At 57.9% G+C, this 24166-nt stretch overlaps 1 protein-coding gene across 1 annotated transcript in view; it reads left to right on the top strand.

Moving 5' to 3' along the window:
• Positions 1-24166, top strand: part of TMEM8B (transmembrane protein 8B) — a 40515-nt gene that overhangs the window by 12834 nt on the left and 3515 nt on the right. The window contains exons 4-10 of the mRNA XM_039544379.1: positions 1790-1979; positions 7859-8066; positions 11518-11651; positions 12080-12351; positions 16881-17227; positions 18938-19034; positions 19525-19648. Of these exons, the coding sequence (XP_039400313.1) occupies positions 1790-1979; positions 7859-8066; positions 11518-11651; positions 12080-12351; positions 16881-17227; positions 18938-19034; positions 19525-19648 (1372 nt within the window). The remainder of the gene's footprint in view (positions 1-1789; positions 1980-7858; positions 8067-11517; positions 11652-12079; positions 12352-16880; positions 17228-18937; positions 19035-19524; positions 19649-24166) is intronic.

Raw genomic sequence — 24166 nt, forward strand, 5'->3', positions numbered from 1 at the left:
TGTCGCCCCTGGAGCCCGTGGGTGAGAGCTGCCGGGGGTGCCTGGCGAGCTCCCAGGGAGGAACATTTGGCCGCGATCGTTCTGGCTCTTGGGATGGTTGCACTGGACGCTCGGTCCCACCAGGGACAGTGACGCTCAGCTCAGCTCCCGTCACCAGCCTCCTGCTTTGATGCGGTGGCTGCCAGGCCCGTGGCAGCCCAGCCAGTTCTGGGAGCCAGATCCCACCTCCCCCAGGCCGACAGCAGGAGACATGGGGTGTCTGCTCCCCAGGCAGCGTCACCAGGGCCAGGGCTGGCAGAGCAGCCTCTGCCCTGACTGGCGGGCGAACGCCTGGGCTGGGCACAGCAATATTCCCCCGCCGCAGGTCAGCCAAGCCGGTGAAGGTCACGCTGCCGAGGGGGGGCGGGTACGGAGAGATCGGCTCACAGCCTGGGGTCACCAGCCCCCAGACACACCCGCATGTGACTGTCTGTCCCCCCTCCTGCCCCGAGAACACAGCCCGTGCGGCTCGCCCTGTGCCCTCTGGATGGGGCTGGGCACCGAGGTGCCTCCCTGGGCCCTGCTTCCATTTCACCGTGTTCTCATTCCTCGTCACTGCGCTGTGGCAGAGCAGCCCCACGCCCGCTGCCCCGGCAAGGGACTGGTGTTGGGGAAAGGCGAGGCCCAGCCAGAGCCGGGACCGGACTCAGCCTGAGGTGGTGAGAGCAGGACGTCACCGTTGGCGTGGTGTGTGCTGGGGCAGCCGCAGCCTGGCGCGGGGTGGGGGTGGGGGCTCTCCAGGTCACTCCATGGCACAGCAGGTGGCGCGGAGCTGTCAAGAGCTCCCGCATTGGTGCCATGGGGCAGAGGCCCTGTGGGTACCTGGCAGCATGTTCCCTTAGTGAGGATGAGGCTGCCTAGTCAACAGGCCTGCAGGGCAGAATCGGCCTTGCAGGGGCCCAGCATGAGGCCTAGGCCTCAGTCACACCCGGGCTCCCCGCCCCGGGAGCAGATGCCACCAGGTGCCCACTGAAACATTCCCAGGCACATGCTCCTGCGCCCGGGGAGAGGTGCTGCCCATCAGCCATGGAGCAGCAGAATCCCACGTGGGGTGGGACGAGTGGCTGGGGGGCACGTCTCACCCTGGGCAGATCCCATTTGGTACCAGCTGCCTGGTGCCGGGGGCACAGCAGCGCCGCTGGGTCCGTTCGCTGCATGGAGCAGGCAGGCAGCTGGGAATGAAGCTCCATTCCAAACACACCGTGCCCCAGCTACCAGGAGCATCAGGAAGGAATCGGAGCTGGGATGTGACGAGCGGTTAGAGACGGGAGGCTGGGGCTGGCTGTCACCCGCCCCCTGACACCAGCTGAGGGGGTGCTCCAGGAGCTGAAGGGCAGTAAATTCATACGGGGCAACGGAAACACTTTCTCACATGGTGCACCAGCGGCCTGCGGAACTCACCGCCACTGGGGATCTCTGCCGCCTCCAGCTCAGCAGGGCTCAGGCAAGGATCGGCCATTCCCGGGGAGCAGGAGGCCTGCCAGGCACGTCGGAGAGGAGGAGAACGGAAGGGGCATGAGATGAGCCCGCCCCAGCAGGGGGTTGGGGGAACTCCCCATGGACAAGCTGTTCCACACTGGCTGCAGGGGGGTTCCTGCCCCTCCCTCCGAGGCGGCTGGTGCGGGGCCCTGGCAGAGCCAGGAGACCAGGTGTGATGGGCCCGTGGGCTGGGCAGGCTGGGGCTTCCTACATCCCAGCCCACGCTGGCTCATGGCCCCTCTTCCTTCCCCCCCCCCATGCCCTCTTGCAGACGGGCTGTTTGTGACCGATTACTTCACCCGCACGCCGCGCAAGCTCAACCCCTTCCGCTCCTTCGCCAGCATCGAGCTCTTCCACTTCCGCATCCCTGAGGACACCCTGCTCGCCGTCTGGAACCTCATCACCTTCAAGGAGCAGGGCGGCACCTTCGGGGACCGGTGCCCGGACCGCAGCGTCACCGTGTGAGTCCCGGGGGGCTGGGGGCTCGGCGTGGGCCCGGGACTCCGGTGCCTGGATTCCTCGGGCGGGGCCCAGCTGGGCCAGCACATAGGGACTGTCGTGCAGGTGCTGGCCCCCTTCTGGGGACACGGGACTCTCCCCCAGGGCACCCAGGGCTGCAAGGCCGCTCGCTCCCACCTGCCCTTAGCACAAAGGAGTCTGGGCTGCACCCGCCAGGGCCACCTCCCTGAATCCACCTGCCATGGACACCACAATGGGCCCCTCTCCACCCACACAGGCCCCGCTGTCTGTCTCCCCATCGCGCCCAACCCCTGGTCCACCAGACACCCAGGATTCAGTCCCTGCTCCCCCGGAGGCTGTGCACCTCAGCTTCCCCTCAGACCGGCACTGCATCTAGCTCGCAGCTCGGTGTGTAGTGCAAACAAGTATACGAGTGTATGATGGGTGTGGGGAAAGGGATTGGGAAGTGGTATTTACCCTTCCCATCACACAAGGCCAAGGGGGCACCCAATGAAATGAACAGGCAGCAGGTTTAAAACAGACAACAGGAAGTATTTCTTCACACAACATACCGTCAACCTGTGGAACTCACTGCCAGGGGATGTTGTGAAGGCCAAAAGTATAATTGGGTTCTAACAAGAACTAGATCAGTTCCTGGAGGACAACCCCATGCTCTGGGTGTCCCTAAACCTCTGACTGCCAGATGCTGGGACTGGGCGATGGGGGATCCATCACTCGATAAATCACCCAGTTCTGTTCATTCCCTCTGGGGCACCTGGCATTGGCTGCTGTCGGCAGACAGGACACCGGGCGGGATGGAGCCTTGGTCTGACCCAGCGGGGCTGTTCTCATCTTAAGTTTATTTCACAAAGCAGAGAGATTTAAGTGATGGCAAGAAGTCTTGGAAACAGATGGTTACATGTAAATTAAAATCATCCCACGCAAGTCTAGGTTTAATAATCCAGCTACGCGCATGCCCCCCAAGCTCCATGCCCTCCAGCCCAGCAGGTGTGAGCCCCGTCTCACGAGCCAGGACATGCTCCGGGTGTCGCTGCACCCTTCGCTATAGCCAAAGGGTCCATTGTCCCCATTCATGAGCGGGACGCCCCTGCCGGTTGTTTTTCCTTCCATGTAGATTTCACTGGCTTGGTTATCCAGTGACTCTGTGAGCACCTGCACATACTGTAACGATGCTGCCCCTGGCGGGACCCCACTGAGAGTATCAGTTCAGGACAAATCGCTCAGAGCAGGGCAGTCACAGCCCCAGGCTGGGGGTCCTTCATTAGTAAGGCACCAAACCAACCAGACAGAGAGGACTTCGGTCTCACCCCACTGGCTAACCAGAAGTCACACAAGCAATTCCCTTAGTATTGCCACCAGCACCACTCCTTATGGGGACTAATGGTTATGAAAACCAACACCCCAGTAAAAGAAAAAGGGTTCTCCTGATCTCAAAAGGACCAAGCCCCAGACCCAGGTCAAATGATAACTTAGATCTTACCCAAAATACACACTTATAGCCAATTCTTATTAACTAAAGTAAAGTTTATTAAAAAGGAAAAGAGAGATGTCACAGAGTCCCCGGGCGATGCTCTGGAACTGCTCCCCACCAAGCCAGTCAGGACTCTGGGGAGCCTCCTCTCCCTCGGAGCAGCCTGTCTGCAGGGCAAGAAGCTCCCACGGCTTCACCTCCTGGGTCTCTCCTTGGAGCATTCAGCATCCTCTGCCCCTCCGTGCGCTTCCCCCAGCGAGTCCGCCCAGGCGGGGTCCTGGGGAAGCCACAGGGTCCTGCCCCCCCACTGCGCAGTCAGACGTGACTCTCAGCCAGCCAGTAACACAGAGGTTTATTCGATTACATGAACATGGTCTAAAACAGAGCTTGTAGGTACAGAGAACAGGACCCCTCGGCCGGGTCCATTCTGGGGGGCAGTGAGCCAGACCCCCACGTCTGCACTTCACGCCTCGTCCCCAGCCAGCCCCCAACTGAAACTCTCCAGCCCCCTCCTCCTCTGGGCTTTGTCTCTTTCCCGGGCTAGTAGGTCACCTGACCTCTTTGTTCTCCAACACCTTCAGTTGGCACCTTTGCAGGGGAGGGGCCCAGGCCATCAGTTGCCAGGAGACAGAGTGTCAGCCATTCTCTGTGCAGACACCATCACAGGGGCCCTCTTGGGCTCTGCAACAATTACACCCTGATCCCCCTACCTAGATACCTAAGAAATGCATAGGGGAAACTGAGGCACCCACACAATATTCAGAGAAAACATTTAAAACAGTCCCACTTCGTCACAAGAGAGAGTTGGTTGAAAGATCAACATACGGACAGACTTGAATTCAGTTCTTGAGGTTCGGATACACAGCAGGGATGAGCTTGTCATTGCCAAAAGTCCTTTTAGAAATAGTCCATAGGTTATAGTCCAGTGTCCATATTCAGGGTGACTCCAGCCAGTGACTGGGGATCTCAATCCTTGTGGCTTAAGGTCTCCCCCTCTTGAAACCCAAAGCAGATCTGAGATGAAGCAGGATCGTGTCCCAGGGTTCTTATACATTTCCAGCAGCCTTTTGGCCTGAGAAAACAATAGGCTCAACTCCTTCTCCCAAACATCCTGGCAATTAGCACAGAGTAATTTATCCATTAAACAGTCAGATACAGGTTACCACAACCTGCAAAGAGACATAGAGACAATAATACTATTTCACTCCAGTGTCTTCCTAAATGTTAATATTCCTTTTTATTTTTTTTTAAATCTTTGAATCAAAGCCATAGCAAGAGACATCTCTTCCTAACACGTCTTTAAAGTTCAGCCATGGGTCATGTCAGTCTGTGAGTTAATTCTTTGTGGGCTAGAACCCACTTCATCAGATGCATGGAGTGAAAAATACAGTAGCAAGGATATTTAGGTTTTGTAATGACCCATCCACTCCCAGTCTTTATTCCAGCCTAATTTGATGGTGTCCAGTTTGCAAATTAATTCCAGTTCTGCAGAACTAATTTGCAAACTGGAATTAATTTGCAAACAAAACTTGATTTTCCCATACTAATTTCCCCCTACTGTTACTCACACCTTCTTGTCAACTGTTTGAAATGGGCCACCCCCGTTACCACGACAAAAGTGATTTTTCCTCCCTTGGTATTCTACTGGTCATTGAATTGTCTCGTTAGCACTGACCCCCCACTTGGTGAGGCGACTCCCATCTTTTCATGTGCTGTGGATAAATATTCCTGCTGATGAAGTGGGCAGTAGCCCATGAAAGCTTATGCCCAAATAAATGTGTTAGTCTGTATCAGCAAAAACAACGAGGAGTCCTTGGGGCACCTCAGAGACGCACACAGCTCCACTCTGAAACCGGTGAGGTAATTAACTCTTTCTGGCCCTGTGTCACCTTTCAGTGAGCTGCTATATTACACGCATAACCTCACACCTACATGTGACACACACAACGCACAACACCAAACAACCAGAGGGAGCAGCGTCTTACCCCGCCTGACAGGAGCCTGCAGAGGCCTGTCACCTGGGTGCTGTTCTCACCCCCAGGCTTTGCGAGCGTAATTGCCAGGATAGACACACAACTCCTTAGATATTGTCCATGCAGACGTGTGGCAGGGACTGAGAGCCGGTGGCTGCTGGCTTGGCAGGGCCCTCCCGTACCAGCCGGGTGTGAATGGGTGTAGATCTGACCCCGGGATCCCCGTACAGCCCAAGGCACCCCTCAGCCAGCTGGCATCATGCAGCCCCTTGGAGGAGCCGGTCAGTGGGCCAGACCCCCAAGGGGTTCCTCCAGCATATGCACCACAGCCCCACCACCTCCCAACCAGAGCCCTGGGCTCCCTCCCTCCTGCTCCACCCCGGGCCCTGCCCAGCGAGTCCCACCCAGCCAGCCCCTGGGCGAGCCGTGGCCCCTCCACAGGGACCGACGCCCCCAGCCGGGGTCTGCAGCGGCGCCCGGCAGCCTGTTCCAGCCAGAGCAGGGTTTGTCTGGCACCTGGAGCCCCCATGGGCAGCCCTGAGCTCAGCCCAGAGACCTGCAGGCTGAAGCATCGTCCACCTGGCCGAGAGAGCAGCTCCCCAGCCAGGCTGGCCTGGCCCCAGCTCAGGTGCTGGCCCCCTCTCGCTCCCTTGGCCGGGGGTCCCTGGGTGTCCATGTGCTGGGCACTGGGGGTGCCAAGGCCTCGCTGGGATCCAGCACCACCACGGGGTGCAGCCAGCTCCTTAACAACCCTCTGCTCTGGGGCCCAGACAGCCCGGGACACCCCCTCCTGTTCTGCGCTGCCCCGGAGCAGACTTACCCCACCCCCGTCACTGGGTAACAGCGCAAAGTGCAGTGGGAAACTGAGGCACACCTAGGAGTCAGACAGACATTACAGACCATCTCCCTTGGCCACACCTTGTGTGCATGCACAGATACACACACTCGCATGCATATGTACACACCCCTGTGATGATGCGGTTCTGGCGGGACCCCACTGAGAGTGCCAATTCAGGACCAATTGCTCAAACAGGGCAGTCACAGCCCTAGGCTGGGGTTTTTCCACCTCTAAGGCAAACCAAACCAGCCAGACAAAAGGGACTTCGGTTTCACCCCACTGGCTAACCACAAGTCACACAAGCAATTTCCTTAGACACTCCAGTCTCACCACCAGTGCCACTCGTCCTGGGGATGAATGGTTATGAAAACCAACACCCCAATAAAAGAAAACAGTTCTCTCGATCCCAAAGAATCAAGCTCCAGACCCAGGTCAATCTACACATCAGATCTTACCCACAAATCACGCTGTTGCCAATCCACTAGAATCTAAAATATAAAGGTTTATCCATAAAAGGAAAAAGATAGAGATGAGAGTTAGAATTGGTTAAATGAAATCAATTACATCCAGTGATGGCAAAGTTCTTAGTTCAGGCTTGTAGCAGTGATGGAGTAAACTGCAGGTTCAAATCAAGTCTCTGGAGAACATCCCCCGCTGGGATGGGTCATTCAGTCCTTTGTGCAGAGCTTCAGCTTGTAGCAAAGTCCCTCCAGAGGTCAGAAGCAGGATTGAAGACCAGATGGAGATGAGGCATCAGCCTTATATAGGCTTTTCCAGGTGTAAGAACCTCTTTGTTCTTACTGTGGAAAATTACAGCAAAATGGAGTCTGGAGTCACATGGGCCAGTCCCTGCATACTTTGCTGAGTCACAAGGCGTGTTTGCCTTCTCTCCATGGGTCAGTTGTGTAGCTGATGGTCCTTAATGGGCCATCAAGCAGGCCAGGCAGAGCTAACACCAACTTGTCTGGGATGTCACCCAGAAGCACAGCACCACTTTGAAATACAGACAGTATAGAGCCAATATTCAGAACTTCAACTAAAAATGACACATGCACACAGACAGCATAATCCTAACCAGCAACCCCTAACCTGGTCTTAGACACCTTATATGACCCCCTTTAGATAAGATTTGGTGCCACTACAGGACCTTGGTTGCAACCATGTTCTATATGGTCCCAGATTCTATCAGTAACGTCACAATCCCTACACACACGGATGGCCACACACGGACACACACAGCCCCCCATTCCCACAGCTCCCTCCAGCCCTTTGAGGTGCTGTAAGATCCTGCTGGCGACTGGCCGGGGTGGGCTATTCCTGCAGCTCCCCCTCGGCCTGGCATTGACCCCATATGGCATGGGGGGCCCTGCCCCACACTGGGACCCTGGAGTCTCTCCCTGTGACATGCCGGGGTCGTGCCCAGGGCGTTGCGGGTCGGGATTGTGGGGCCTCGGCACTGCGTCCCTGGGGGCTGCTGGTGCCAGGTTCCTGCTGCCGGCGCCACCCTCCCCACTCGCCAGCCACTTGGCCGCTCTCTCTGCTTGCCGGCTCCCGTCTCATGTGCTCTCTGCCCTGCAGGTATTTCCGCTCCGGGGCTCCCCCCGTCATCGCCCCCCTCCACACCCACTTTCCCCGGGACACGGCCGTCCCCGGCTCCTTCACTCTCACCCTCACCTGGAGCCTGCCAAACCGCACCACCGGCGTCTTCAACATCACCAGCCCGCTGCCCGGAGACTGGTTCCTGGCCGCCCACCTGCCCAAGGATGAGGGCAAGATCTCCGTCAAGGTGAGGGCCAGCAGGGGGAGGTTAATGGCCGTGCCCCTGACACCAGAGGCAGGGACGAGCCAATGCCCTGCGGGGCGCTAGAGGCTGCCCCAGGCTGGGCCAGTGCAGGGCAAGGCCCCTGTAGCTCTGACTGGGGGAGGGGGATTCCCCAGGGCTGTCTCTGGGGGAGGGGCAGGGGGTTCCCCATTATTCTATCTGGGGGACAGGAGAGGGATTCCCCATTGCTCTGTCTGGGGGAGCTGAGGTCACTCAATTAGGGTGAATGGCAAACAGAACGGGGCAGACAAACCCCAGACGCTGGTGGTTATTCCAATACTTAGATTTACCAGCCAGCACAGAACAGCTTCTCTAGCACCTCACTGGTCACTCAGAGTCCAAACCACGCAGTTCCCTTAAAGTGCCCAGCCTCAGGCCTCCATCCAGACACACCTGTCAGATATGATGATGATTCCTGAGAATCTTCTCTCATCATATAAAAGAAAAGGTTCTTCCAATCCCAAAGGATCAGCCACACACCAAGGTCCAATTGTAACTTAGATCTTACCCAAAATACACGCTACAGCCAATTCTTAGTAACTAAGCTAAAAATTATTAAAAAAGAAAAGAGAGAGAGAGTTGGTTAAAAGATCAATATACAGACAGACTTGAATTCAACTCTTGAGGTTCAGATACACAGCAGAGATGAGCTTGTAGTTGCCAAAAGTCCTTTTAGAAATAGTTCAGAGGTTACAGTCCAATGTCCATATTCAGGGTGACTCCAGTCAGTGACTGGGGATCTCAATCCTTGTGGCTTAAGGTTTCCCCCTCTTGAAACCCAAAGCAGATCTGAGATGAAGCAGGATCGTGTCCCAGGCTTCTTATACATTTCCAGCAGCCTTTAGCCTGAGAAAACAATAGGCTCAACTCCTTCTCCCAAACATCCTGGCAATTAGCACAGAGTAATTTATCCATTAAACAGTTCAGATACAAGTTACCACAACCTTCAAAGAGACACATAGACAATAATACTATTTCACTCCAGTGTCTTCCTAACTGTTAATATTCCTTTTTTGATCCTTGAATTAAAGCCATAGCAATAGAGGAGACTTGTTTGCTGACATCACAAGACCCGAGCAAACACCTCCCCTTCTACCTCTACCAATGCAGACTTGCATTTCAAAGCTCTGCTCATTTACAGATCTGCCTAACCAGTCTCTAAGGTTCGGCCGTGGGTCAGGTCAGTCTGGGAGGTAATTAACTCTTTCTGGCCCTGTCATCTTTCAATGAGATATTAGCTCACACTCCTAACGTCACAGGGAGGGACAGGAGTTCCCATCATTACCTATGGCAGAGGCTGCCAAGCTGTGCACCTGAGCGTGTTGGCAGAGGAGTGCAGTACTGGGGCAGTGGGCCCCGGGGCCAGTCAACCCCTGATCTGGGACATGCCCCCTTTAATGACACAGGTGTTCGGGGGAGCAGGAGATCTGCTGGGGAAATGGGGCCAGATGTAAATCTGGAGCCTCCTCCTGAACAGGATCAAGCCAGCTGCAGGGGTACCCCAGGAGAGTGGGCAGCTGGCTAGCTGGGGGAGCGGCTCCCTGGGCTGGGACCCAGCAAGGGGCCGGGGGGGCCTGCCTTAGCCACAGCCCCACGTAGGGGTCTGGGGCCCCAGAACCAAGGGGCTGAAGTGCGGGTCCAGGAGCTCTGTGGCGCCCGGAGGCTGGTGGGCCGGGGACGCGGCCGGAGGCCCGTGGGCTGGGGACGCGGCCGGAGGCCCAGCCCCAGGAGAAGGGCCGGGAGTCCCTGCTGGTCATGGAAGGACGAGCCCCATGGGAAGGACCCCGCAGAGAGGCCAGGGGTCACGGAGCTGCAGGCTCTGGAACAATCCCGGGGGACCCCTTCAGTGTGTCAGCCCCCGAGGGTCACACTCCCACTGGGGTCAGCCCCTCAGTCCCCTCCTGGGACCGACCCTCGGAGCCTCCAGCACCCCTGGGAGCCGGGATCCTGCAGCGAGTCCACTGGACTGGCCCCCTTGGGGAGGCTGCACCCCCAAAGGGAGCAGAGCCCCCCGAGCTCCTGCCTGCAGCGACTCCCAGCCAGCGGGGCAGCAGCAGGGGGGGTCCTGGCTGTCTGGGACACATGCAGACAGTGCTGAGCAGCGACTGGAACGTTACAGCAAAGCCCCGAGCCCTCCTGACCCCCTCGAGTCCCCATCCAGGAGCATGTGTCCTGCTTCCCGAGGCCCAGGCACTAACCGCCACCGGGCCTCTCCGCCGTCCCTTGGGTGGTTTCCTGGGCAAGTCAGGTCACCTGGCTTCCCCCTCGGCTCTTTGCTCTCCAGCTGGTCGCAGGCGCCTGGCCTCTTGCAGAGGGTGGGCCCCAGGGCTGGCAGTTGCTGAGTTACAAAATGTCCAGGCCATGGTCTGAGCCAGGCGGCAGCCACACCTGCAAGAATAAACCACCTCTTGCCACCACCTAGTTACACATGCAGCACAGAGGGGAAACTGAGGCGCACACCGTATTCATGCACAACATGCAGAATTCCCACTTTGTTACAGCAGACTGCAGGGGAGGGCGCTCGGATCTGGCTGTGAAGGGATAGGGGGGCCAGTGGGGGCGGGGGAGGGGTGCCCGGATCTGGCCGTGAGCGGGAGGGGTGCCCAGACCCGGCCGTGAGGGGATGGGGAGGCTCGGTGGGGAGGGGAGGGTGCCCGGACCTGGCCATGAGGGGTCAGGGGTGCCCAGGTTTGGCCACGAGGGGGGGGGGTGGCCAGTGGGGGAGGGGTCGGGGTGCCCAGATCTGGCCATGAGGGGTGGGGAGGCCAGTGGGGAGGAGTCGGGTGCCTGGATTTGGCTGTGAGGTGGTGGGGAGGCCAGTGGGGAGAGGGGTGCCCGGACATGGCCGTGAGGGGTGGGGAGGCCAGTGGGGAGGGGGTGCCTGGACCTGGCCGTGAGGGGATGAGGAGGTTAGGGGAGGGGAGGGGTGCCCGGATCTGGCCGTGAGGGGTGGGGAGGCTCAGTGAGGAGGGGAGGGGTGCCCAGATCTGGCCGTGAGGGGGTGGGGAGGCCGGAGGGGGAGGGGTCGAGGTGCCCAGACCTGGCCGTGAGGGAGTGGGGAGGCCGGTGGGGAAGGGGGTGCCCTGACCTGGCCGTGAGGGAGTGGGGAGGCCGGTGGGGAAGGAGGGTGCCCGGACCTGGCTGTGAGGGGGTGGGGAGGCCAGTGGGGGCGGGGGAGGGGTGCCCGGACATGTCCGTGAGGGGATGAGGAGGTCGGTGGGTGATGGGGAGGTGCCCCGACCTGGCTGTGAGGGGGTGGGAGGCCGGTGGGGAAGGGGTCGGGGTGCCCAGACCTGGCCGTGAGGGGGTGGGGATGCTCGGTGGGGGAGGGGTCGGGGTGCCCGGACCTGGCCGTGAGGGGGTGGGGAGACTCAGTGACCGGCCCCGCTCTGACGCCCCCCCACCCCCCCCGCAGGGTCTGTACGAGGAGTGCCAGTATCTGTTTCAGCCCCAGCTCATCGTGCAGCGCCTCGTGGGGATCGCCGTGCTGTACCCCGGCTACGTCAGCACCCAGACCATCGCACCCCACAACCGCTCCAGCCTCTACAAGTGAGGGGGAGGGGGGCCCTGCTGGGGGGGTCACTGCTCTGTGCCGGGGGCTCTCCCAGCTCCGCGGTGGGGACGAGCTCCCTGCTTGGGGCTGAGGCTGGGGTCCCCGTCAGTGGCAGGGGATCTCCCCACTTCCTGCCCCTCCCAGTAACTGCGCCTAGCCGGCGGTGAGGGTGGCCCCCCCTTTGGGGGGCGGCAGCAGCAGATCATTGAGCCCCCTGCCCCGTTCTCAGGGGACGCCTTCCCCCGAGCCGGTTCCCCCGTGGCCAGACTCAGTCTAAACTCCCACTGCCCGGCGGTTACAGGGCCCCGGCTCCCCATGCCAAAGGGGTGGGGCAGGAGCGGGTGGCGCGGGAATGTGGTCTCTGGGGGGCAGTGCCAGTCTCACCAAGGGGCCCCCGCGGGGCTGACGCTCCCCTCCTCCGCAGGGTCTTCGTGCCCAGCCACACGTCGCGGGTGCTGGTGCAGGTGCTGGGCTGCCGGGCCGGGAACCGCAGCGCTGCGAGCTGCCCGCTCTGGCTGACGGTGCGAGCCAAGGCCCCCCCGCTGCACAACTCCAGCGGGCTGGACTGCCGGGAGCGGGCGCCCTGCCAGCTGGCGCTGGAGCTGCCCCTCTGGCAGCACTGGTACTACGTGCTGCTGGAGAAGGCCCTGGGAGTGCCGGGCCCCATCCACTTCCAGCTCACCGTGCAGCTCACAGGTGAGAGCCGTGGGGCGGCTGGCAGGGGAACCACCCAGGGCCCCAGGACCTGATCCTGTGCAGCCCCCACCAGAGTCCGGGGGGTTGGGGTTGGACCCCTGCGCACAGATGGCCCCGTCCGGGCTCCGGGTGTCTGGGTGGGGGCTGAAAGCCAGGACGCCTGGGTTCTCTTCCCCAGCACTGAACTTGGGCAGGGCAGGCCATGTCGCTGAGACCGGGTGTGGGCAGCACCAGGCCTGTCTATGCTGGCAGCAGAACCAGCTTCACGAAGCAGCTCCCCCGCGCTCCCCCCCCCCCGCCAGGTGCTCAAGTCACCTCAGCAGCAGGGCTGTGGCCCCCTGTGACGGTGCTGCCTGTGGGAGCCAGCTGAGGTCACTCAATCAGGGTGAACTGCAAACCGAATGGGGCAGATAAACCCCAGAAGCTGGTGGTTATTCCAATACTTGGATTTACCACCCAGCACAAAACAGTCTCTGTAGCACCTCCCTGGTTACTCAGAATCCAAACCCCGCAGTTCCCTTAAAGTGCCCAGCCTCAGGCCTCCGGCCAGACACACCTGTCAGATATGATGATGATTCCTGAAACTCTGATCTCATCCTATAAAAGAAAAGGTTCTTCCAATCCCAAGGATCAGCCACACACCCAGGTCCAATTATAACTTAGATCTTACCCAAAATACACGCTATAGCCAATTCTTATTAACTAAGCTAAAAATTATTAAAAAAGAAAAGAGAGAGAGTGTTGGTTAAAAGATCAATATACAGACAGACTTGAATTCAATTCCTGAGGATCAGATACACAGCAGAGATGAGCTTGTAGTTGCCAAAAGTCCTTTTAGAAATAGTCCAGAGGTTACAGTCCAATGTCCATATTCAGGGGGGCTCCAGTCAGTGACTGGGGATCTCAATCCTTGTGGCTTAAGGTTTCCCCCTCTTGAAACCCAAAGCAGATCTGAGATGAAGCAGGATCGTGTCCCAGGCTTCTTATACATTTCCAGCAGCCTTTAGCCTGAGAAAACAATTGGCTTCACTCCTTCTCCCAAACATCCTGGCAATTAGCACAGAGTAATTTATCCATTAAACAGTTCAGATACAGGTTAGCACAACCTTCAAAGAGACACATAGACAATAATACTATTTCACTCAAGTATCATCATAAATGTTAATATTCCTTTTTTGAGCCTTGAATTAAAGCCATAGCAATAGACAAGACTTGTTTGCTGACATCACAAGACCTGAGCAAACACCTCCCCTTCTACCTCTACCAATGCAGACTTGCATTTCAAAGCTCTGCTCATTTACATATTTTCCTAACCCGTCCTTAAGGTTCACCCATGGGTCAGGTCAGTCTATGAGTTAATTAACTCTTTCTGGCCCGGTCATCTTTCAATGAGATATTATATCACAGTCATAATGTCACACCCCCGCTTTCCTGGTGGGACCCTTCCTTGTGCCAGACCCCCACGGGGCCCCTCTCCTCTTCCAGGGAGCCCCCCAGCCCTGTCCCCTGTGAGACGGAGCCCCCGGAGCCCTGCCCGCCAGCCAGACCCTGGGAGAGACGTGTCCCCTGTGCAGGGCCCAGCAGCGCTCGGTCGGGTCTGTCCCTCGCCTGGCACGGCCTGGGCAGCCCGGAGGGGAGCGCAGGGAATTGAAGGGTGAAGCACCTGAGCCCAGAGCAATTCACCCGCCAGGCTGTGGTGAGCCCATGTTCCGGCTCGTGTCTCTCTCTGGCCCTCCTCTGTCAGTTCCCTGGTGACGGTCACCCCCCATCCCCCACTCCTCTGTTCTGAGCTGGGGTCGGAGCTCTGCTTCCCCGTGGAGGGAGGGGAAATGTCCCCCTCTGGGTCCTTGGGGGCCTGGTGAACGATCCTCCATTGCTAGGGGGCCTCCAGCTCAGTCAGCCTGGCAACACTCCTCCCCTCCATGTCTCTTGGGCTATGGCTACACTTGCAAATTTGCAGCGCTGCAGCAGGGTGTGAAAACACACCCTCTGCAGCGCTGCAAATTGCGGCGCTACAAAGCGCCAGTGTAGTCAAAGCCCCAGCGCTGGGAGCCGTGCTCCCAGCGCTGTCCGTTATTCCCCACAGGGAGGTGGAGTACGGACAGCGCTGGGAGAGTTTTCTCCCAGCGCTGGGGCTTTGACTACACTTAGCGCTTCAAAGTGCTGCCGCGGGAGCGCTGCCGCGGCAGCGCTTTGAAGCGCTAATGTAGCCATAGCCTTAGCCTGCCCTGAGAGCAAACCAATCCTTCCCCCCACAGGGTAGCCATGCAAGTGTAGGGGGAAACTGAGGCACACACAGGCATCCTAAAAAAAAACCCACCAAGAAAGCCCACTTCATCCCAATGCCTGACATTGCATCCTAGCAGCAAACGCAGCCACCCCCACCTCCGCCAGCCAGGCACAGCCCTCCCCAGGGAAACAGAGTCATTAACATACTGGAACAACTCCACAAGAGCTGAGGTGGTGTCTCCATCCCTGACAGTTGTGAAATCCAGATTGGCTGGTGTGATGATGCTGCCCATGGGAGCCAGCTGAGGTCACTCAATTAGGGTGAACTGCAAACAGAACGGGGCAGACAAACCCCAAATGCTGGTGGTTATTCCAATACTTAGATTTACCAGCCAGCACAAAACAGCTTCTCTAGTACCTCCCTGGTCACTTAGAAGTCCAAACCCCGCAGTTCCCTTAAAGTGCCCAGCCTCAGGCCTCCGGCCAGACACACCTGTCAGATATGATGATGATTCCTGAGAATCTTCTCTCATCATATAAAATAAAAGGTTTTTCCAATCCCAAGGATCAGCCACACACCCAGGTCCAATTATAACTTAGATCTTACCCGAAATACACCCTACAGCCAATTCTTATTAACTAAGCTAAAATTTATTAGAAAAGAAAAGAGAGAGAGTGTTGGTTAAAAGATCTATATACAGCTGAGAGAGCCAATTCAGGACAAATTGCTCAGAGCAGGGCAGTTACAGCCCAAGGCTGGGGTTTCTATGCACACCAAGGCAAACCAAACGAGCCAGACAAAGAGGACTTTGGTCTCACCTCACTGGCTAATCACAAGTCACACAAGCAATTCCCTTAGACCAGGGGTAGGCAGCCTATGGCGCGGGTGCTGAAGGCGGCACATGAGCTGATTGTCAGTGGCACTCACACTGCCTGGGTCCTGGCCACCGGTCCGGGGGCTCTGCATTTTAACTTAATTTTAAATGAAGCTTCTTAAACATTTTATAAACCTTATTTACTTTACATACAACAATCGTTTAGTTCTATATTATAGACTTATAGAAAGAGACCTTCTAAGAACGTTAAAGTGTCTGACTGGCACGTGAAACCTTAAATTAGAGTGAATAAATGAAGACTCGGCACAGCACTTCTGAAAGGTTGCCGAGCCCTGCCTGAGACACTCCAGTTTCCCAGTATCACCACCAGTCCCACTCGTCCTGGGGATGAATGGTTATGAAAACCAACACCCCAATAAAAGAAAAAGGTTCCCTCGATCCCAAAGGACCAAGCCCCAGACCCAGGTCAATATACACATCAGATCTTACCCACAAATCACGCTGTTGCCAATCCTTTAGAATCTAAAATCTAAAGGTTTATTTACAAAGGGAAAAAGGTAGAGATGAGAGCTAGAATTGGTTGAATGGAATCAATTACATACAGTAATGGCAAAGTTCTTAGTTCAGGCTTGTAGCAGTGATGGAATAAACTGCAGGTTCAAATCAAGTCTCTGGAGAACATCCCCCGCTGGGATGGGTCCTCAGTCCCTGGTGTAGAGCTTCAGTTTGTAGCAAAGTCCCTCCAGAGGTCAGAAGCAGGATTGAAGACCAGATGGAGATGATGCATCAGCCTTATATAGACTTTTCCAGGTGTAAGAATCTCTTTGTCCTTACTGTGGAAAATTACAGCAAAATGGAGTCTGGAGTCACATGGGCCAGTCCCTGCATACTTTGCTGAGTTACAAGGTGTATCTGCCTCCTCTCAATGGGTCAGTTGTGTAGCTGATGGTCCTTAGTGGGCCATCAAGCAGGCCAGGCAGAGCTAACACCAGCTTGTCTGGGGTGTCACCCAGAAGCACAGCACAAATTTGAAACACAGACAGTATAGAGCCAATATTCATAACTTCAACTACACACATATGTGATACACACATATATAGACGGAATAATTATAACCCGCAAACCATAACCTTGTCTTAAAAACCTTATTTGACCCCCTTTATACAAGATTTGGTGCCACTACAGGACCTTGGTTGCAACATTGGTCTATACGGTCTCAGTTCATGTCAATAATGTCACAACCCTCATAACGTCACAGCTGGTTTCTGAGAGCTATGCCCAGGGGTTAGCACGGGGGTGGGCGGGTCCCTGGCCTGGGTGATGCTGGGGGAGACTGGTCACAGCGGCGCCTTCTGGCCTGAGACTCTCCGGGAAGAGAGACCCGCCCGGGGGCAGGGATGGGCCCAGGGTGCTGGGGCTGGCAGCCCGGGAGCCCGGTGACGGCGCTGCTCTCGTCCCCTGCAGACTGCTCCAGGCCCGGCCTGTCCCGGGCGCCTGTCCTGCTCCCCGCTGCTGCCATGAACATGCCCCAGTCCTTCGGTGCCTTGGTCAGCCTGTCGCTGGGGGAGATCCCGCCCCCCGTGGCGCCGAACGGCACCCAGCCGCCGCCAGCCGTGCCGCCCCCCGGCGAGCGCTGCTGGCCCATCCGGCCCACGCTGCGCAACGAGCTGGACACCTTCTCTGTCCACTTCTACATCTTCTTCGGGCCCAACGTCTCGGTCCCGCCCGACCGGCCCGCGGTCTTCGGCATCAGCCTGCTGCCGGTGCTGGACAGCGGGGGGGTGCTCAACCTGGAGCTCAAACTCAATGTGGTGAGTGACGGCGAGGGCAGGGCACCACGGCTCAGGGGCTGGGGCACTGGCAGGGCTGCGGGGTGCCCGGGGCTGGGATGGGGGGGGGCTGTGGCTCAGGGATGGGGGGCAGTGGCAGAGCTGTGGGGCTGTGGGGTGCCCGGGCTGGGATGGGGGCTGTGGCTCAGGGATGGGGGGCTGCGGCAGAGCTGTGGGGCTGTGGGGTGCCCGGGGCTGGGATGGGGGGGCTGTGGTTCAGGGTTCGGGGCAGCGGCAGAGCTGTGAGGCTGTGGGGTGCCCGGGCTGGGATGGGGGCTGTGGTTCAGCACTGGGGGCAGCAGCAGAGCTATGAGGCTGTGAGGAGCCTGGGGCTGGGATGGGGGCGGTGGCTCAGGGCTGGGGGGCAGCGGCAGAGCTGTGGGGCTGTGGGGTGCCCGGGCTGGGATGGGGCTGTGGCTCAGGGATGGGGGCAGCGGCAGAGCTGTGGGGTTGTGAGGAGCCCGGGGCTGGGATGGGGGCAGTGGCAGAGCTGTGGGGTTCTGGGAGCCCAGGGCTGGGATGGGGGCTGTGGCTCAGGGTTCGGGGGCAGCGGCAGAGCTGTGAGGCTGTGGGGTGCCCGGGGCTGGGATGGGGGGGCTGTGGTTCAGGGATGGGGGCAGCGGCAGAGCTGTGGGGTTGTGAGGAGCCCAGGGCTGGGATGGGGGCAGCGGCAGAGCTGTGGGGTGCCTGGGGCTGGGATGGGGGCTGGCTCAGGGATGGGGGCAGCGGCAGAGCTGTGGGGTTGTGAGGAGCCCGGGCTGGGATGGGGGCTGTGGCTCAGGGATGGGGGCAGCGGCAGAGCTGTGGGGCTGTGGGGTGCCCAGGACTGGGATGGGGGCTGCGGCTCAGGGTTGGTGGCAGTGGCAGAGCTGTGAGGCTGTGGGGTGCCCGGGCTGGGATGGGGGCTGTGGCTCAGGGATGGGGGCAGCGGCAGGGCTGTGGGGTGCCCGGGCTGGGATGGGGGCTGTGGCTCAGGGATGGGGGCAGCGGCAGAGCTGTGGGGTTGTGAGGAGCCGAGGGCTGGGAGGGGGGGGCGGGGGCACAGGGATGGGGGGCAGCGGCAGAGCTGTGGGGTTCTGGGGAGCCCGGGGCTGGGATGGGGGGGCTGTGGCTCAGGGATGGGGGGCAGCAGCAGATCTGTGGGGTTTTGAGGAGCCCAGGGCTGGGATGGGGGCTGCGGCTCAGCACTGGGGGCAGTGGCAGAGCTGTGGGGCTGTGGGGTGCCCGGGGCTGGGATGGGGGGGCTGTGGCTCAGGGATGGGGGGCAGCGGCAGAGCTGTGGGGTTGTGAGGAGCCGAGGGCTGGGATGGGGGGGCTGTGGCTCAGGGATGGGGGGCAGCGGCAGAGCTGTGGGGCTGTGGGGTGCCCGGGGCTGGGATGTGGGGGCTGTGGCTAAGGGATGGGGGGCGGCGGCAGAGCTGTGGGGCGGTGGGGTGCCCAGGGCTGGGATTGGGGGCTGCGGCTCAGCACTGGTGGGGGCAGCGGCAGAGCTGTGGGGCTGTGGGGTGCCCGGGGCTGGGATGGGGGGGCTGTGGCTCAGGGATGGGGGGCAGCGGCAGAGCTGTGAGGCTGTGGGGAGCCCAGGGCTGGGATGTGGGGGGCTGCGGCTCAGCACTGGGGGGGGCAGTGGCAGAGCTGTGGGGGGCCAGGCTGGAGTGTCAGGAACTCACTGCTGGGCTCTGTCCCTTTCAGTCGTCCCTGCGGGGGGAGAACGTGACGGTCTTTGGGTGTCTGACCCACGAGGTCCCGCTGATGGCAGGAGACAACGCGTCTGTCACCTGTGAGACAGGTGAGGGCTGCCTGCGCCCACCTCCACGCTCCCCAGTGGGTGGCGCCAGAGGGGTGGGCCTGGGGCTGTCGGGGCGCCCAGCGGGGGGCGCTGCAGGTGAGGGGCTGGAGCAGGAGGGGGTCACTGGCTTAGACCAGGCCGGCTAACCCGGAGCAGCCCGTGTGGAGGCAGAGCCGTCTGCAGCCAGCGGCTCTGGTTCAGTGACAGCTGTTCCCAGCCGGCCCCAGCGACACCCCGACCTCCACGTGGGGGGAGAGCTCGGAGCGGCTCTGGGTGTAGCTGGGCCCCGTCACTGCAGCCCTGTCACAGGTGGGGAGGGGCCTGGGACGGGAGACGCGGCATAACGGGGAGTGGGGGACTCTCCCCCCCCACAGCATTGCCCCCAAGGCCCCAGGGCTCCTCTCTTTCCATGGCCCCTGTGGGGCTGCCAGGACAGAGCAGGGAGGTCCTGCTCCTCGGCCCCTGCTCACTGCCGCTTGCCTCCCCGCAGGGTCTCTGGCTGGATTCCTGCTGTCTGTCAACAGCACGGCCAGCCTGGCCCGCGTACGGATCCCCTACCCCCAGACGGGCAGCTGGTACCTGAGCCTGCGCTCGCTCTGCGCCACGGAGCATGGGTAAGGGAGCGCCACGCCGGGGCTGGGCTGGCACTGGGGGCGCCTGGGGCATGGAGAGGGGCTGGGGTGGAGCTCGGGGGTGTGAGCTGCAGCTGAGGGTGGGACCCGCTGCCCCTAGGCTCACAGCAGGGGATGGCCCATGGGGAAGGGGCATTTGGGGGGGCGGCCCTGGCAGAAGGGTGGGGGCTGGGGGACTCCCTGGGCCTTTTTGTACTTGGCTACTTGAACTGGCCAATGGAGCCGAGTGGCAGCTCAGAGCTGGCTATGCCTGCATCCAGTGGGGCCGCCCTTGGGGAGCCTTGCCTCTCTCCCTCTGCCAGGGCGGGCCTGGGCTCCGGGCACGTGCTGAGCTGGCAGGGCCGTCGGGGGCTGGGAGCCAGGGGTGCACTGCCTGGCTGCCCAACCCCACAGCGCTGCTTACTCCGAGCAGTGGGGAAAACAGCTGGGTCTGCCAGTGACTGCCCGGCCGCCCTGAGGGGCACAGCCCGGCCTGGCTTCTGCAGCATCCCGGGGCCTGTGCCAGACTGGCTTCCCAGGGTCCCTCCCAACAGGCCCCCATCTCTTGGCCCAGTTGTCCCCCTGGGCACCTGCTCTTCCTTGGAGCCCCCACCAGCTAGAGCGATGGGTCCACACAGCCATCACTGCAGAGCAACTCCACAGGCAGCCTGTGCGCACCGGTCTCACCCCACTGGCTAACCACACGTCACACAAGCAATTCCCTTAGACACTCCAGTCTCCCAGTATCACCACCAGTGCTCTCGTCCTGGGGATGAATGGTTATGAAAACCAACACCCCAATAAAAGAAAAAGGTTCCCTCGATCCCAAAGGACCAAGCCCCAGACCCAGGTCAATCTACACATCAGATCTTACCCACAAATCACGCTGTTGACAATCCTTTAGAATCTAAAATCTAAAGGTTTATTCGTAAAAAGAAAGAAATAGAGCTGAGAGCTAGAATTGGTTAAATGGAATCAATTACATCCAGCAATGGCAAAGTTCTTGGTTCAGGCTTGTAGCAGTGATGGAGTAAACTGCAGGTTCAAATCAAGTCTCTGGAACATCCCCCGCTGGGATGGGTCATTCAGTCCTTTGTGCAGAGCTTCAGCTTGTAGCAAAGTCCCTCCAGAGGCAAGGAGCAGGACTGAAGACAAGATGGAGGAGCTGCAGCTGCCTTTTATAGTCTCTTGCCGTGTGGCCTCTGCTTCCTTTGTCCCAACCGCAAGTTGCCCAGCACATGGCCTGGAAAACCTGAGTTCTGTCCCTAGGCCTGTCCCTGCCTTGCTGAGTCACAGGGTGTAGCTGCTTCTCTCAATGGGTCAGTTGTAGCTGATGGTCCTCAGTGGGCCCTCAAGCAGGCCAGGCAGAGCTGATGCCAAATTGTCTGGGGTGTCACCCAGAAGCACAGCACAAGTGTGAAACACAGACAGGATAGAGCCAATACTTGTAACTTTAAATACAAAAATGATACAGGCACCCAGAGAGCACAATCATAACCAGCAACCCAGAACCTTGTCATAGACACCTCACTTGACCTCCACTGTACAAGATTTGGTGCCACTGTATGACCTGGGTTGGAGCAATGATCTATACACTCACAAGCAGCAAAGAGTCTTGTGGCACCTTATAGACTAACAGACGTATTGGTGCATGAGCTTTCGTGGGTGAATACCCACTTCATCGGATGCATGTAATGGAAATTTCCAGAGGCAGGTATAAATATGGAGGCCAGCATCAGTACAGAGATAACGAGGTCAGTTCAGTCAGGAAGGCCCTTTTCTAGCAGTTGAGGCGTGAACACCAAGGGAGGAGGAACTGCTTTTGTAGTCGGCAAGTCATTCACAGTCGAAACGACCGTCTGGGCCTATACATTGAATGCTTCCGCTGACGTGCACAGGCAGAAATTCTGGAAAAACATCGCTTGCCTCATAACCTAAGTCGTGCAGAACGCAATGCCATCCACAGCCTCGGAAACAACCCTGACATTATAATCAAAGAGGCTGATAAAGGAGGTGCTGTTGTCATCATGAACAGGTCTGACTACCAAAAGGAGGCCGCCAGACAACTCTCCAATACCAAATTCTACAGGCCACTTCCCTCAGATCCCATTGAGGAATACACTAAGAAACTGCACCATCTACTCAGGACACTCCCTACACTAACACCGGAACAAATCAACATACCCTTAGAGCCCCGACCAGGGTCATTCTATCTACTACCCAAGATCCACAAACCTGGAAACCCTGGATGCCCCATCATCTCGGGCATTGGCACTCTCACTGAAGGACTGTCCGGATATGTGGACTCTCTACTCAGACCCTATGTTACCAGCACTCCCAGCTATCTCCATGACACCACTGATTTCCTGAGAAAACTACAATGCATCCGACGAAGTGGGCATTCACCCACGAAAGCTCATGCTGCAAAATGTCTGTTAGTCTATAAGGTGTCACAGGATTCTTTGCTGCTTTTACAATGCATTGGTGACCTTCCAGAAAACACCATCCTAGCCACCATGGATGTAGCGGCTCTCTACACAAACATCCCACACGCTGATGGAATACAAGCTGTCAGGAACAGTATCCCTGATAATGCCACAGTACAACTTGTTGCTGAATCATAGAAGATCAGGGTTGGAAGGGACCTCAGAAGGTCATTTAGTCCAACCCCCTGCTCAAACAGGACCAATCCCCAGACAGATTTTTACCCCAGATCCCTAAGTGGCCCCCTCAAGGATTGAACTCACAACCCGGAGTTTAGCAGGCCAATGTTCAAACCACTGAGCTATCCCTCCCCACCCAAAAAAACCTGGAGATACTAGGGATTGAACTTAGGACCTCATACATGCAAAGCATGTGCTCTACCACAGAGCTACATCCCCGACACTCTGTGACTTTATCCTCACGCACAATTATTTCAAATTTGGTGACAATCTATAACTCAGACCAGTGGCACCGCTATGGGCACCCTCATGGCCCCACAATATGCCAACATTTTTATGGCCAACCTGGAACAACGCTTCCTCAGCTCTCGTCCACTCACGCCCCTTCTCTGTCTATGCTACATTGATGACATCTTCATCATCTGGACCAATGGGAAGGAGACTCTGGAAGAATTCCACCACGATTTCAACAGCTTCCATCCCACCATCAATATACATGGGAGGTCCACTTCCTAGACACCACGGTGCAAATAAGTGATGGTCACATTAACAGCACCCTATACCGAAAACCCACCAACCGCTATGCCTACCTTCATGCCTCCAGCTTCCACCCCGGGCACACCACAAGATCCATTGTCTACAGCCAAGCACTGAGGTACAACCGCATCTGCTCTAACCCCGCAGACAGAGACCAACACCTAGAAAATCTCCACCAAGCATTCTCAAGACTACAATATCCGCACGAGGAAATAAGGAAACACATCGACAGAGCCAGACGCGTACCCAGAACCTCCTGCTACAAGACAAACCCAACAGGACTCCACTGGCCATCACCTACAGTCCTCAGCTAAAACCCCTCCAACGCATCATCAGGGATCTACAACCCATCCTGGACAATGATCCCACACTTTCACAGGCCTTGGGTGGCAGGCCAGTCCTCGCCCACAGACAACCTGCCAACCTGAAGCATATTCTCGCCAGCAACCACACACCGCACCATAGTAACTCTAACGTAGGAACCAATCCATGCAACAAATCTCGATGCCAACTCTGCCCACATATCTACACCAGCGACACCATCACAGGACCTAACCAGATCAGCCACACCATCACCGGTTCATTCACCTGCACGTCCACCAATGTAATATACGCCATCATATGCCAGCAATGCCCCTCTGCTATGTACATCGGCCAAACTGGACAGTCTCTACGGAAAAGGATAAATGGACACAAAACAGATATTAGGAATGGCAATATACAAAAACCCATAGGAGAACACTTCAACCTCCCTGGCCACACAATAGCAGCTTTAAAAGTGGCCATCCTGCAGCAAAAAAACTTCAGGACCAGACTCCAAAGAGAAACTGCTGAGCTTCAGGTCATCTGCAAATTTGACACCATCAGCTCAGGATTAAACAAAGACGGTGAATAACTTGCCAGCTACAGAACCAGTTTCTCCTCCCTTGGTGTTCACACCTCAACTGCTAGAACAGGGCCTCATCCTCCCTGATTGATCTAACCTCGTTATCTCCAGACTGATTCTGGCCTGCATATTCATACCTGTCTGTGGAAATTTCCACTACTTGCATCCGACAAAGTGGGTATTCACCCACGAAAGCTCATGCTGCAAAACGTCTGTTAATCTATAAGGTGCCACAGGATTATTTGCTGCTTTTACAGATACAGACTAACACGGCTCCCCTCTGATCCTGTACGGTCACAGTTCATATTAATACCGTCACACAGGGCTGGAGATATCCTCTCCTCCCAGGAAAGACAAGGCCTCTGAGTGTAGGTCCCTGCCCCCGTGTGTCTGTCTGTCAGTGCCAGAGCCAGGCAGCATCAGCGTGGGATCGGG

This window comes from Mauremys reevesii, linkage group 6 (genome assembly GCF_016161935.1).
Source record: "Mauremys reevesii isolate NIE-2019 linkage group 6, ASM1616193v1, whole genome shotgun sequence".
NCBI classification, from domain to species: Eukaryota; Metazoa; Chordata; order Testudines; family Geoemydidae; genus Mauremys; species Mauremys reevesii.